The sequence below is a fragment of the Heteronotia binoei genome, chromosome 5 (assembly GCF_032191835.1).
Source record: "Heteronotia binoei isolate CCM8104 ecotype False Entrance Well chromosome 5, APGP_CSIRO_Hbin_v1, whole genome shotgun sequence".
NCBI classification, from domain to species: Eukaryota; Metazoa; Chordata; class Lepidosauria; order Squamata; family Gekkonidae; genus Heteronotia; species Heteronotia binoei.
In genome coordinates this window covers 113570757-113586283 of record NC_083227.1, presented here as the reverse complement: position 1 = coordinate 113586283, position 15527 = coordinate 113570757, and the positions used below count along the sequence as shown (strand labels likewise).

Sequence of the window (15527 nt, the reverse complement as noted above, 5' to 3'; positions counted from 1 at the left end):
CCCTGATATTCTCTCTCCTTTCCTTTTGCGGTTGCCAGTGCAAGACCCGGATGAGGAGCATATTAGGAAAGCCAGGTAAGGCGTGTCTGTTCAGGGCTAGGAGAGTGGGATTTTTGCCCCTGCTCATAGTAGCTTTTGCTCCCCAGAAGTGCTAGATAGGGAAGTTAGGCCAGTTGTTCTCAGCGGTTGTGGATGACCTTGCCAGGATAATCGCACCTCTCAGCACTTCCTATGGGGAGGGGTGGAAACATTCCTCCTGGTGTGTCTGGATTTCTCATGTGTGACTGTTCCAATAACTTGAAAGTGTAAATGTTGCATTTCTGCTTCTGACTCTGTTTTTCTCTCCTTCCACTTGTCTGTCCTTCCTGCCCTCCTCCTTTCATTTTTCCAGAGAAAAGTTTGTCTCGGAGCTTCAGAGTCCCCGTTACACTCGCCTGCGTGACTGGCACCACCAGCGATCAGCTACCTCTCTGAATGTGCTCTCCTAAGCAGGATAGAATCCTCTCTTGCTCTTCCAACTCTGCCTCTCTCTGTTGCGTGCATATGTTGTGGGAGGGCACACTTCTGTCTGTCTCCTTCTAAAGGTTGAATGAAACTTAAAAACTAGAAATCCACAACAGCTCCTGAAATGTAGTGTTTGTCCTGTACTGGAGGATGAGAAGAAACTTGAAATAGGCAGGAGGCTCCTGCTAAAAGGCCTGTAACTCTCTACTTTGTGTAACAACACCTTGAGTTGTGTGCAAAGAATATGTTGCAAGCTCCAGACTTAGCTCCTGGGCAGGAGAGCTGGCTTTCCCCAACTCTAAAGATTTTCTGGCACTAGAAAGCTGTTCCTCCAGTTCTCAATAAAGAAAGATAGCTCTGAAGCGGCTGTAGAGCTCTTTGCCCACTGATCGTCTCTTTCACATATGATTGGTGGAAACTGCCTGTACAAGCTTGCATTACTCTGAAGAGGCCAGCTGTCCTGCCCTTGGCCTGCCTCCTTTCTTGAGCTGCCATTGTTTATCTTTGTGGACAGGGGAGGCTTTCCAACCACACGTTTGTTTGATAGAGCTCCTTCTCATTCTGCATAGAGAGGGGTTTAGCTCCTTCATTACTGTCCTCCACACCTACTTATTTTTCCCTTTGCCAGTTTCTAAACAGCAGGTAAATGAGATGCAACAAAATTACTATCCTGCCAGTCTTGTCGTCTTCTTTGTAAGCATTTAGTGCAAATGACATTTTGTCCTGACCTCCTTTCTACCTGCTCAAGGCTTGCCCACTCTTGTCTTGATTTCAGTGGCTGGGAGTCGTTTGCCACCATCCCCCGCCTTTGAGGAAAGGGATATTTCTCTTTTAGAGAGGTGATACTTCTACATGTTCTCGTGGCATCCCTTGCCACTCATAATGCTGTAACTAAATGATCTATCCATCCTCCTCCTGAGAAGGGCATAAATCTCTCCTTGGTGAGCATTAGGGGTTTTTCATCCTTACATTTGGGTGTCTGCAGTATGCCTCAGGTTTGCAAAAGGGCTTCCCTCACTTAGGTGACACTGACTGGGTGAGGGAGACTCTGGAGAAATGAGTCATCATCTTCTATCTCTGTAGGTGTCTATTTCTGTACCTAGAATGTCCTGCTGCCCTGGGGCTGGAAACACACATGCCCCTTTCTCTAGAAAGAATGATATCAATGTTTTGACTGTCGGCATAACATAACACTCAGCTGCTTATCTGTACAGTGCTGTAATCCACCCACCCTGCAGCTGCCTAAGACCTAATGTGCCCAGCCAATATTCTGCAGTTTGGATGGAGTTTGGATTAATACCTTACTATTTTGTAGTAAAATAAACGTTCCTTTTCTCGTAACTGGCTCATGTCTTCCTTGTGGCAAATTCTACAGAGAGGGTGGAGGAGGAGGAGAAGAAGAAGCTGGAGTCTGGACTGGGCAGGGGAGGGGAGGCAATGGCAGAATTCTTCCCTGTTTGGTCTAGGACAGCTGACCAAAGCTGGTATTTCATCCACTTTGACTTCTATGTGCTGTTGCAGCATCCTGGGCATTTTGGGGGAGTAGAAGCCTATTTGCGGTCTAGCACTGGATCCTGTTCCCTTTTCTCAATACCTTAATTCCCAGAGAATCCTGAAATTCTCACACCAAACCCACAATGTGTAATGTTGGGTAAGGATCAGGATGGTGCAGTGTGAGCCTTCAACATTTCTCCTCTATGCTTTCAGTTTGAGTTTTGCCAAACTCTTTTCTGTTGGTTTTATTGAATCTTGGGAGGAAACTGCTTGGGGGTGAACGACATGGACCATGGAGTATTTTTGCAAGCTTCATTAAGTCTACAATAAACTGTCTGCCTCATGACCTCTGCGTATAATATTCCTTTCTTCCTATCTGAGAGCATCATGTTGGTACAGCTGTTGCTGAGCTGCACTTTTTCTGACTGCAGGTGGGGAAGACGTATCACACGTCTGACTAGTTCCATACAACAGGAAAAAGTCTCCATGCTTGTCAAAAATTGTTATTATAGGGAGAAGGTTCAGGCCTGATATTGTAGCTTTCTGTATGCAAGGAGAGACTTTTGTGTGTATGTACATGTTTGGGATATTAACTGGGGCACGTTCCAAATAGTACATTTTTCATTAACTGCCCTGTGTGATTCTCCTAATGTTACATTTCAGCTTTTCCTACCAAATAAGGGGAAAAGGGAGGCTAGAAAGCCTCAGGTACATGGAAATAGGCATTTGCCCAGTTTCACTAAGAAGGCACCTTTTGAAGATTAACCTCCAAGTGGCCCTAATTGAGGTGCCATTTCTGACAGCTGCATTGTGAGCCACCCTAGGCCTTTTTATTGTGTTGATAGGATATTGTCAAGAGACAATATTTGTGTGCAGTACTGCAGTCGTAAGCTCTGCTCACAACCTGAGTTTGATCCCCGGTGGAAGCTGGGTTTTCAGGTAGCTGGCTCGAGGTTGACTCAGCCTTCCATCCTTCCAAGGTCAGTAAAATGAGTACCCAGCTTGCTGGGGGGGGGGGAAGTGTAGATGACTGTGGAAGGCAATGACAAACCACCTCGCAAAATGTCTGCTGTGAAAACGTGAAAGCAACGTCACCCCAGAGTTGGAAATGACTGGTGCTTGCACAGGGGACCTTTCCTTTCCTTGGAAGAAAGGCAGAGGAGAAGAATGCATTTTAGGTTGAGCCTAGGTTAAACGTAGTAAATCTTCTGAAGGTGCTTAGATTGCAGTTTGTCAAAGGGATTGGATAGGCCTCTGAGATGAATACTTGGTGGGAAGAACTTAGTGGAGCGAAAGAGTTGTAGGCTCAGACAGATGTAGGGCTGTGTACTGTTTTATTAGAGTAAATGGTGGGATTTGAGTGCTTCTGGCAGCATGGATTAAAAAAACACCCATCTTGTGTGAGTTTATGCCAGAGATGAGCAAAAAGACTCTTCATTGTAAGCAGCTGTGGACAGCTAGTACTGCATGTTATCTCACTACAGAACAGATGTGTGCACAGGCAATGTAAGTAACTACTTGACCTCAAGTGCCTGGTTAAGGATGGTCCCTTCAGCTTGAAGTGTCTGATATCATCTTATTTCTTGCTTATCTTCCATGGCACCTGCCAGAATACCAAGCGTCTCATGCAGGCCTGAACTGCTACCTAGCATATAGCAAATGAAAATGTTCCAAGAGACCTTGGAGGCAGTGTTAACCCTTCATGCTAATGTTGCTATCACAGTGCCTTTGTTTGTTCCAGTGACACTTGCTGGGTAACTTGTGACATAGGAACTATCCCAATAGGGCTAGGAAGGCAGCCACAAAGAGTATGTTATTGTAGAACAGGTGTTCCTAACCTTTTTGAGCCTTCAGGCACCTTTGGCATTCTGACTGTGGCAGACGCAGGCACACAATGGCTGCCGCCAAATGGCTGTTGCAGGAGGTGCAGCCAGCCACAAAACAGATGTCACACGATGAAGCTTACATTCAGCCACACGATGAAGTTTCCTGTGCTATAGTGGCAGCTGCTGCTGGCCACAATGGCTTGTTAGCCACCCTGAGCCCACTTGCAGGGAGGGTGAGATATAAATCCAATAAAATGAAAATAACAATAAATAAAATCAACATTTAAAAAAAATCTGTACAGCCAATCAGAAGCCTTGCTGGACAAAAGCCACAAATGGCTAGCCCCACCCACTTCCTAAAAACACTTGATGGGTGCTAGGAAAGGTGTTGGTGCCCCCACACACCATGTTGGGACCCCTGCTGAATATACAAGAAACGAAATGTATTTAATATTTTGTAGTCCATCTTTCTTATTGGTTGCCATACAATAAAAGCCAGGAAAATACATACAATATACAGTGCAATATTTTTTTATGACCTAGCTTATTTCCATAGACGCTAAAACGATAGCCCTATTCCCTTTATACAAATGCCCTCCTGAACAAATCTGTTTTACTCATTGTGTGGAATGATAGAAGTATGGAGGTCTTCCTGACATCTGCAGTCAGGCCATTCCACCAAGCGGGACTTGCAGCAGAAAATGCTCTATATAGACTACTGTTGATCCTTTTGCAGGGTGTCGTCTTCAGAAGGCTTTGCTCAGATAAGTGAAACTGCCTTAGTAGAGCATATCAAGAGAGGTGGTCCTGCAGATAGGTGAGTTCAGGGTCAGGAGAGACTTTGTAGATAATGACCAGCCCCTTGGCCTGAACCCAGAAATGGACTGGTAACTAAAAGAGTGATTGCAAGATAAGGGTAATTGTACTCTGGCTGTAAATGAGTGATAGCGTTTTGTACCAGCTGGAGTTTCCAAGTTATCTTCAAGGACACTCACATGTTGAGTGCATTACAGTAATCCAACCTTGAGATTACTGTGATATGGATCCTGTGGCCATAATGGCTAGGTCCAAGGTAGACAGCCATCCTCTGAACCAAGTAAAAACAGAGGAAAGTATTTTTTGCAGCTTGGTTAATTATCCTGCAATGCTGGATCCAATAGAACCCCTGCCCTCCCTACTTAGACAGAAAGGGTCAGCTGAACCCTTTCCAATGTGGGGAAGCACTATGATCTCTAGAATTTCAGCCATTTTGACCAGCATCACCTGTTTTGTCAGGATTCCATTTCAACTTGTTTAGCCATTGTCACAGCAGCCTTCCCTATTCCCAATGAAGCCTGTCCGTGTTTTTATCTTAAAGAGGGATGAAGTGTAGGGTTTTAGTGTTTCTGTGCAACACTCCCTGTCCTTTCCTTCCTTTGGGATGAACAAGCTGGGCCAAGGAATTTGTGGGCGGGTCTCCACTGCTGGGAAAAGGATTATTTCCTTTAGACTTTGTTACACTTGGCCCTTCATTGTCAGGGAAGGGAGAAAGAAAAGTGATTGCTTCAGTATATAAATCGGAAGGTGTAAGGGTCCTAATTCTAACATTGATCACCCTGGAGAGCCAAACCAGCCAATAGGGGTCACTGCTGCATAGTGGGTAAGGGAATATTTTTGCTGCCCATCTACTGTAATGATACTCTGTTCTGCCTGCCCTGGCTTCATTTCTCTTTTGGGCCACTTTGAGGTCTGTCATTTCCCGGTCTGCACAAGGTGCCAGTCTCTGCTTGGGTGAAGGGGTACTGGTTTTTGGAACTAACTGGTTATTTTGTAGCCAGGTCTCCATACCGGATCTGTCTTCTGCACCAGCCTTGAAAGTGGAGCCTGAATATGGTAAGCTGAGAGAAATGTGCAGGGGCAGGAGAATACTACAAGCAACTTGTAGTGGGGATCCTGAACAGGGGGTTTGCTAAATGAAGTCTCAGGGTATGCACATAAGAAGATCCCTGCTGGATTGGATAAGTGATTGATCTAGTCCAGCATCCTGCTTCACACAACGACAGTTGCCCCAGAGGGCCACAAATGGTATAGAGGCCAAGACCTTCGCCTAGTGTTGCTTCCTTGCACTGATATTCAGCAGCTTACTTCCTCTGAATATGGAGGCTCCCTTCAGTCACTGTGGCTGGTAGCCATTCATGGGCTTATCCATGAATCTGTCTAACCACCTTTTAAAGCCAAGTTAGTGGTACCTGTCTCACTTCTTAGAGCAACCGTTTGCAGTTTTAGCTTGTCTTCCATAGAGGGCAATTGGCAAACCTTTTCATTTAAAATAACACGTTTATGTAAATGAACAGTGGCCAATTCTTCCCTGTCTAGGAGAGGTGGCAACCAGAATATTTTTGATGAGTAGCCAAGTGTGCAGTTGTTCTGAGCAGACTCCTCAGATCCTGTGTACAGAACCCAAAACATTGCCCTCCCCCCCGCCCCTGCAAGTTTCCACTGGATCACTAGGGCCAGCATGTTGCTACAAACTTGAAATGCCAGATGGCTTGTGTAACTGTTCCAGGCTCTCCTGTTCCGAAGACTGCACCTGTTTCTGGCCCTGCCAGTCGCCCACCCTGGGCTGTGGATCCTTCCTTTGCTGAGCGCTATGCCCCAGATAAAACCAGCACAGTTCTGAGCAAGCACAGCCAGCCGGCCACTCCAACACCTATGCAGAACCGCAACTCCATTGTCCAAGCTGCGCAGCAACCACCTGAGAGCGCCAGCAAAACGCCCATTTGCTATCAGTGCAACAAGATCATCAGGTGAGAAGGTCAGGTGTGCTGGCGGGGGGCTTCTCTCCTGCAGAACTCATTCACACATAACATCCCTCTCACTTGGTTATTGTGGATCACTTGACCTTTTGTAGTGGACTGTGTGAACTGACTCCACTGGAAAGCATTTAATTTTAGGGGATTGTGAAAGGTCTCTTTGTGGGGTATGTGTGAATGGGCTGACTCAGACAAGGCAGTAGTCAAGTGTTGTGTGAACCAAGCCTCAAACTGTTTTCTCTGTTTATTGTGTCTCCTAATCAACTTATTTCAATTTTGCAGTAATTGAATTTCTTCCCTGACAATTTCAGATGGGAAAAGTTCTGCATTCTTGTCTCTTTTTCAAATGGGGACTAGACTGGGGTTTTCATTCTGGTCAGACTCTAGTTTTCTCTGACTCCTTTATTACCGGCACCAGACTAATCCAGTCTCTTTACTCTCCACTAGGGGGCGTTACCTGGTGGCACTGGGACGCTACTACCATCCAGAGGAGTTTACCTGCTCGCAGTGCAGGAAGGTGCTGGATGAGGGTGGCTTTTTTGAAGAGAAAGGCTCCATCTTCTGCCCCAAGTGTTATGACATGCGCTATGCCCCAAACTGTGCCAAGTGCAAGAAGAAGATCACAGGGGTGAGTTTAGCTGTAACATGTCCCCTTCAGAAAAGTAGGCCATACAGTCAAGCATATTGCAGGCCTTCTCCAGTTGCGAATGAACTAGTTATTGCTGTTTAGGCTTCTGTCCTCTGTAGCAGCCTGAAGACCATGTTGAGCTTTTCTAGTTCATCAAGGATTGAGACTCATGGCAGTGACAAGATTATATAGTATAAACCTGTGCCTTGTAATTCTGTTTGGCACCTAAAATCATCTCAATGTGGCTTCCACCTGGAAGCTGATGTCGCATAGTAACAAGCAGCATGAGCTGTGAGCTGGAGCTTTCTGGCTATGGATTGGCTGATGTGGACTTCCAGGTGTAATTCAATGTTGCTTACTGGGGGGGTTCCTTTTATACAAGCTGTTTAACCCACTTTGGCTTCTGAAGGCAAGTGGATTTTTAAAAAGGTTTTATACATCTTAAGGATAAAACACTGTCCTCCCACAGTTAATGAATCTTGAATCCAGGTTTTCAAAAACCTGTTTCCTCCAACAAAAAAATTGGTTGCATTTTATCCTTAAGGTGTGTGAAATCTTTTTTGAAATACCCCAAAACTGTTTGCCTTCAGAAGCCAAAGCAGGTTAGAGCCCATATGAAAGGGACAATGGGAGGCTTTAGCTATTCTGTGTGTTCTACCACATTATCCTCCCTTAATTTAGTAACGTGAGGATAATGACCCATTCTACAGGGTTGTTTGGATTGTTGGGGTAGTGCATGGACAGAACTTTGGATCCCTTAATGTTTACATACCTCCATGTCCTTAGTATCCTCCAGCAGTGGCTGGAAAGTTCAGCCTTACAATGGAGTGACTTCTGTTTCTATATTGATCCAGGAAATTATGCATGCACTGAAGATGACCTGGCATGTTCAGTGTTTTGTTTGTGCTGCCTGCAAAACACCAATCCGCAATCGAGCCTTCTACATGGAAGAAGGACAGCCGTACTGTGAGAGAGGTACAGAGGAATATGGTTATTTAGTGACTCTAATGTAATGGAGACTCTGCTGCGAACCTTCCAGGAGGAAAAAAAAACCATGGGATGTACCCCTTGAATGTTTCCTTCAACCGTATGAAATCAAGTGAATACCAAATATCCAAAGCTTCCGCTATGATGGTGCTGGATGCTATACTCCCCAAATGGCCTTTTCTGGTGTGGAAAAGAGCAAAGGGAACAGCAGCTGTTCTTTCTACATTATAGAAAGGAGCCCCAGATCAACATTGCTGTCATGAGCAGCAGGGAGAGTTCAGGGAACAAAACCTTAATGGTGTTGTCATGTGACCCAGGTCTAATTGCCCCTTCGTGATTGTTGCTGGGCAGTGCCAGTTCTGCTCAGTTGCTATGGAGATGACCGGCTAGTACCTGCATCATATAGCATGCTGGGAAATGTTGTTCTCTTCATTCATGCTGGCTGGCAAACGCTGCCCTTTCTTGGAATGTTCCAGTGGGAACTTTATAGGGGGAGAAAGACTTCACAAATGAAGTCACCTCCTTCCCTTTGCCCACATTATCTGATACAGTGAAAAGAACTGGAATTTTCCTAGATGAATGAACAGCTGCCTTTCAGTATAAATGTTAGGATGTGCATGATTCTTTGGTAGCATGTGCAGCCTTTGTTGACAATAAGAGTCATCTGCCATTTCCTTACTTAGTCTTTAGCCTTCCGGCCTAGCAGGCCTCAGAGCAGTAGCAGACCCTCTCTCTTAGATCTAAGAATAAAGAGAGCAGACAGTGGGGCCCAAGCAGAGCTGTAAAGGCAGTGGGGGAGTCAGAGCTCAAGTAGCCATAGATCGTTTAGAAAAGGCTGTTATAGTGAGTAAGATGGAAGTAAACCTATATAAGCACTGGCAATCATGGTCTAGGCCAATATGGCCAATGTTCAGACAAACCTTTTTCTGGACTAATATTTAAGAGTTTCCTTTACTTAGTTTTCCTCCTTTGTGTAGCCCAGCAGCCAAGTCCAGACCTTCCTTTAAAACTGGGGGGAGATTTATGTCCATAGAAGCAGGGCCCTTCGTCACTTGACTCTCAGATTCAAATATCATTGCCCAAGCGAAAACCAGTCTCCTCCTTTCCTCTTCCTCCTACCAAGATTATGAGAAGATGTTTGGAACCAAATGTCGCGGCTGTGACTTCAAGATAGATGCTGGTGACCGCTTTCTAGAGGCGCTGGGATTCAGCTGGCATGACACTTGCTTCGTCTGTGCGGTGAGCACATACATTTTTCACTTCTCCCCCCACCCAGTCCCTGGCCAAATGAACCACAGCCAGACGTTTTGCTCTGCTGTAATTCAAGTACAATTCATACTAAAATGACTGGACAGATCATTCGTAGACAGTGGTAGTATAAACCTTGTTATGAGACAAGAATTCATATTTTTATATTATTTTTGTAATTTTTATCCCTTCCTACCCCATGAGTGGGTTTAGGGCAGCTTACAGCAAGTCATTAAAAACAATTCCATAAAACAATTGACATGATTGAAATGCTAACTGAAACAAGATTAAAATTAAGTAAATAATTTAGAAAGTTGATGATGAACTAGCTATTAATAAGCACTGCTCCCTGGTTTCTTCTCCTGCCCTCAAGGAAAGCAGGAGATAATGGTGGTTATGAAGAAGCTTGCAGGACAGCTGCAGGGTTAGTGGGAGACTCAAGTAGAATCTGAGAGAGCATACCATGGAGCTCTGTTGAAGGCTGATGAGGTGGCTGGCAGTGATAATGACAAAAGATCCCCATACACACACACACACACACTACCATTGTGTCAGCAGAATTGCTCAACTATTTAAGATTACTCAGAATTTTACTTCTAAGATTAAATCCCCAAAATGAGGGTAATTTGGCTATTAGCTGTGATGATTTTGCATGCTCCTTGTTGATAAAACCCCCCTCTCAGATACAATCATACATGGACTCTAATTTTCGTTTTAATCTAGAAGCAAAGTGTTGGATGTGCTGTCTGTTCAAATTTATATGTATAGTTTTTTGTCCTATTTCTCTGACTGGTATTGACAGAATCCTGAGGATTGTGAAGCCAGCCACCTATAATCAGGACTTTTGCTCATTTGGTCAGTTAAAAGTTGTGGGGATAATGTAAGATGTCCTCTGGCTAACACTATTAATATCTCATTTAGAGTAGGACTTCCCAAAGCCTTTGAAGGAGAAAATTGGTTTACCATAATTAAAGAAACCCTCTTTTGACAGAGAAATCATGGCCAATTATCAGCTTGTGTCAGATTTGCATTTGTATGCAACATAATTGAAAGAACTGTGGTAGTAGAACAACTCCATTGGTTTCTGGATAACACATCTACCCTTGACCTATTTCAGGCTCACTTTAGATCTGGACAGACACCGCCTTAGTAGCTCTGGTGGACAATCTCAATTTACAGCAGTATAGGGAAAATACATCCATGCTGCCATTTCTTGTCAAAAGCAGCATATATGGTTGGCCACTCATTTTTGTTGAGACGTCTTGGGATCAGACTAGGGTTGAAAAGTACTGTTTACTCCAGTTCCTTTTTAATTGGATGAACCCTGAGAGCTATAATAGATGGCTCAAGTGTTGGTGCCATGGGAGTTACCCTGTGAGGTTCCACAAGGGCTGGTTCTCTGGCCAGTGTTGTTTAATTTATGTCAGAGCTTTGAATGAAATTATCTGGAGCTTTGGGGAAGGGTGTTACCAGTATGCTGATGACTCCCACCTCTGTGAATAAGCCACTGAAAGCGGCAGTCTCTGCTCTTGGACAGTGGCTGAAGCTGAATCCTGACATGATGGAGGTGATGCTGGTGGTCAGTAAGGGAAAGCTTTGAGAGGGGATTGCCTTGCCAACCCTAGACAAGGTGATACCTAAGTTAACAAATTCAGTTCGTCTTAGTACAGCTTGCTTTGAGGTTAGAGGAACAGGTTAATGCAGTGTTTTATTTAAACTTTACTAGTTTGGAAACTAGTTCATGCCCTGCAGTCTGCTTCTGATCTGTGCCTCCATAACTTCAACACTGGAATATTGTAATGTACTCTATGTGGGGCTGCCCTGGAAGGTGACATGGAAGCTTCAATTATTGCAGAGAATGCAGCTGCTAGTTAACTAAAGGTCAATTTTATGCCATCTGCATTTGCTGCCTATTTACTTTTGAGTCAGAGTCAATGTGCTAGTTTTTACCTACAAAGTTGTATTTGGTCTGGGGTCCACATACCCAAAGGACCATTTCTCACAAGACGAATTCATGTACCAAGTTAGAATTTCCCAGGGATTTCTTTGAAATATCCTGTTCCTACAGTTTCTTAGTTCTGCCACACACCTTAGCACCATTTTGGTAGCCTTGTAGAACCTTCTTGTTTAAAAAGGCTTTGAGGGTGGCTGAATGATTGATACAATGGTTATGCAGGTTACAAGTAGTTGAGAGCCAGTGTAGTGTAGTGGTTAGAGTGCTGGCCTAAGATCTGGGAGAACTAGGTTCAAATCCCCATTCTGCCATGGAAGCTCACTGGGTGACCTTGGGCCATTCACACTTGAACAGCCTAACTTACCTCATAGACTCTGTGAGGATAAAATGGAGGCAAGTAGGATGATATAGAGCAGTTTGGGTCCCCACTGGGAAGAAAGACGGAATATAAATGAAATATGTTATTCTGTGTTTTAATATTGTATTTATAGTGGTGTGGCATTTGTAAGTCACCGTCAGCATCTGTATGAATGTGTGTTATATTTAATTTAAAAAATCTAGTCCCTGATATGTAGAGAATAGAGCTGCTGTGCAGACATTTTCATTGCCACGTGGCAAAGCTTGGATTTGGGAGGCAACCAATGCCAAGGCGAAGCTTTGCAGCTAATGCTGGACTGTGGCTGCAGTACCATTCTTTGCTTTTTGTCTCTGTTGCTGAGCTGGGAGGGGGCAAACTGTGGCCTGCCTCTGTGAGTATTCGGTCACCGATTATTCCCTTTTTTCACAGATCTGCCAGATCAACTTGGAAGGAAAGACGTTCTACTCCAAAAAGGATAAGCCTCTGTGCAAGAGTCATGCTTTCTCCCATGTCTGAAGAGAGGGGAAAGGGGGAGGGGGGTCCTGATTGCTCAAGCTGTTGCCTAGACTCTGTATTTCTTTTTCACCAGTCTTGTCTGTAGAACTGGGCCCAGATTCCCTCACGTGACAATCATTCCCTGTTGGAGGTAGAATGCTCAGGGTTCCCTCTGGGAAAATTCAGCTGCATGGATTCAGACAATTTCTTTTTAATACATTTTTATTCTGCACAAGCATCAGGCAGTAGACACTACCCATTCCAGCCTGGGCAACCTTAGTGTCCTTAGCCTGTAGGACTTGCCTACACCTTTGTTACTTATGTAGTTTCAGCCAAAGAGGCAATGGAATATTGCTGTATGGCTGAAGGACTGCTGGTGTTAGTACTGTTGCAAAGTAGGCATCACTTGAGGTCCTTCTGTTCTGTCTGGGCTCATTCACACATTACAGATGGACTGACTGTGGTGTCGGATGTTCCATGCTGGGAACTTAATTCCTGGGTTCTGGGGTCCCTGCTTTTGGATCAGGATTATGAGACCAGAGACTTCAGCCTGTGCCATTTGCCTAACTTGAAACTGCCCAGGGGAACTGATTTTTTGCCCCACTGGGGAGGCATTTATTTGCTAATGCCTGCAGAGGTTTTCCCAGAAGGGAAAATAGCAGCTTCCATTTTTCATCATGGAAGACAGCATGGGTGTGTGTGTGGAGCTGATTCCTCCTCTCTCCCGTATCCCATAGTCCTGATCCAAACTAGATCCTCACATTGGAATTTACTTTCTAGCCTGTAACTCTGTGAATATTTCTGATACCTTATGATGGCCACCAGGAATTTATAGCTGGTGAATTGGCCCTCAGATGTGTGATAGGAAGTATTTGCATACCCTTTTGGGAAGCAGCTCTTCCCAAAGCTTGACTCTGGATGGTGCTTATTCTCTTTGCTCCCTGCTTGCTTTGCAATGAAAGTACCACATTCTCCTCCTTTTGTCTTTTCTCCCAAAGGAAGGAAATACATAAGAGAATTATCCAGGCTCCTTTTGTCATGCCTACCCTTTGGCCACATTTGACACATAAAAGCAGAGGATGACTCCCAGCCATAGTGAAATTGCTTTCCCCAGAGCCAAGATCAAAAAAAGTTTTTCTCCCTCCCCACCCAAAAAGCTTACCACATATTTAAAAACAGTATTAGCAGAGGAGACCCTGTCTCCAGGGGATGGTGCTGTAAACTGCAGCCCAAAAAGTTTTAAGAACATTAAGATGCCATTGGAGAAGAGGTGTTGCAGGATCTAGCCTCTTATCCATACCAGCACTAGTTGCTTCTCTTGCATCATGAAATAAATATTCACTTCCCAGTACATGGTGCTGCATCAGCTTGTAGCTCACAGCCCTGGGCTGGATGTGGCCCTGAAGCCTTCTTACCAAAGAGTTATTACTGTTTTGTTTGTGTTGTTAAGACTGTCTCCCAGGACATTACTGTCCAGCTGGGTGTCTGTCATTCTTTGCCACTTCAGTGGTGGCTTTAGTGCCTAATAAATATGCTTTTTGAGTCTTTGTGTCAATTTTGGTTATTTCTTTGCTTACACAAAGCATTGTCTGCAGTACTGGAAGGGAGAAAACTGCTTGCTTTCCATCAGTGGGCTAAGGAAGTGTAGAATTTTTTTTTTAAAAAATAAAAACTTGTCTTATTTAATTGCTTCCTAGACCCTATTGTTGTGCTCAAAGGAAAGAGCAAAAGGGGATGTTTTATGAAAGTATCAGACCTGTGGCATGAAGAATTCAATATCACGGTAACTTGCAGCTGTCTCCATGTTGGAAAGTGACAGCTGCAGAATGTCTTTGGGTGGAATGGAGGTGCTTCAGTTTGTAAAATGCTGGGAATAAAGCACAGAGAAGCAAATTCGAATCGTTTGGCTCAGTCTGGGGTATTCTTACTGTCAAAATGGGCCAGTAGTTGAAGATTTTGTATCCCTATAGCTATTGGGAATTTTTAAAGAAAACCAAATAAGGGAGGGGAGGGGAGTGAGCTGTCATCTGTGGATGAAAAGCAGAGCCTTTTTACTTTAATGCCTAGTGAAGGTATATGTATGTTATTTAACAAGTCAGGTATGGGTTGCTTGTGCACAACTTGCCATACAGCAGCTGCAGGAAACTGATTTTTAGAGGACAAAAAGAGTTGGATTTGGCTTGGGGCTGCAGTCTGGGGGAAGAAGGGATGCCTGCCTTTCCCCGCTTGCCACTTTTCTGAGTCGAAATGGACCTGGAGTTGTTGTTTGCCCAGTGCATAGGCAGCCTCATTAGGGGACAAATAATAATCTCAAGAGCTGTTTGAGAGGAAGGGAGGGGAGGAAGGAGCCTCTCTTCTCCCCCGACAGTACTAGTCCTGAGCTGAATTGGGGCCCTGTGGCCCTTTAAAAAGCAGTTCTATGCAGCTGCTTTGTGGTTGCAAGGAAAGCAAGTTGGTTCCAGAGAACCTGTATCTGACTCATTAAAAACATAATGCACTGTTTGGCTGTCAGACTTATGGGAATGATGGGAGGATGACCACAGTGGAGCGAAAGGCACAAAAATATCAACTAGTATTCTGTCAGTTATGGTGGGCTTTACTAAGGTCAAAGCCACTTAGAGAATTATACAGCGGTCCAAGATCTGTTGGGAATGCCTCCATGCCCCTGGCACCACTATAAATTCACTGATACAATTTTCTTGTCCAGCAACTGTCATAAACACAGTCCTGCTTTTACCCCTGTCTTCCATGTTCTGGCATTTCCTCACTGTGCAATTCTTGATAAACTTGGGAGAAATTTTCCAGGTGCTTCCTTATTAAATATCTTATTGAAGAGTGTGTTTTCAGTGGTATACTTGGTGTGGTTATTGTCTCTCTGTGTGTAGCCTTTTAGTCACCATCCTAACTTGCTTGAACTTGGTAGTTGCTGGTCCTGTATTTGGTGAGAGCCTTCCTTGCCAATTGCAATTTTTACTGTCATGAGCTGGTTGGTTGGCGCAGTAATGAGCATCTTATCAAGCTGGCTTCTTGCTGGCTTTGATTTGTGTCTTGCAGGGGTCCATATGTTGCTGTGGGGGGAGGGTGGCTGTCGAACCCACCCAAGTGTCTTTGGGGCTGTTTGCTCGTTCTGTTCAGCAAGAACAAATTTTCTTCTGCAGAGGATTAAGGGGGGAGGGACAGATTTTTCCAGGGAGGTAATGCTGCATCATCAAGGCCACAGACAAGATAAATTTTGAGGCCA

General features: G+C 44.5%; 1 protein-coding gene across 4 annotated transcripts in view; it reads left to right on the top strand.

Moving 5' to 3' along the window:
• PDLIM7 (PDZ and LIM domain 7) overlaps nucleotides 1-13833 on the top strand; it is a 57442-nt gene extending 43609 nt beyond the window's left edge. For 2 of the 4 annotated variants that reach the window (XM_060240153.1, XM_060240154.1), the window contains exons 8-14: nucleotides 39-75; nucleotides 5638-5696; nucleotides 6370-6610; nucleotides 7064-7244; nucleotides 8099-8219; nucleotides 9355-9470; nucleotides 12221-13833. In XM_060240153.1, coding sequence (XP_060096136.1) covers nucleotides 39-75; nucleotides 5638-5696; nucleotides 6370-6610; nucleotides 7064-7244; nucleotides 8099-8219; nucleotides 9355-9470; nucleotides 12221-12307 — 842 coding nt within the window. In that variant the 3' untranslated portion in view covers nucleotides 12308-13833. The remainder of the gene's footprint in view (nucleotides 1-38; nucleotides 76-5637; nucleotides 5697-6369; nucleotides 6611-7063; nucleotides 7245-8098; nucleotides 8220-9354; nucleotides 9471-12220) is intronic. The other 2 variants (XM_060240156.1, XM_060240155.1) reach the window with 2 other exon arrangements.
• The last annotated feature ends 1694 nt before the right edge of the window (nucleotides 13834-15527 follow it).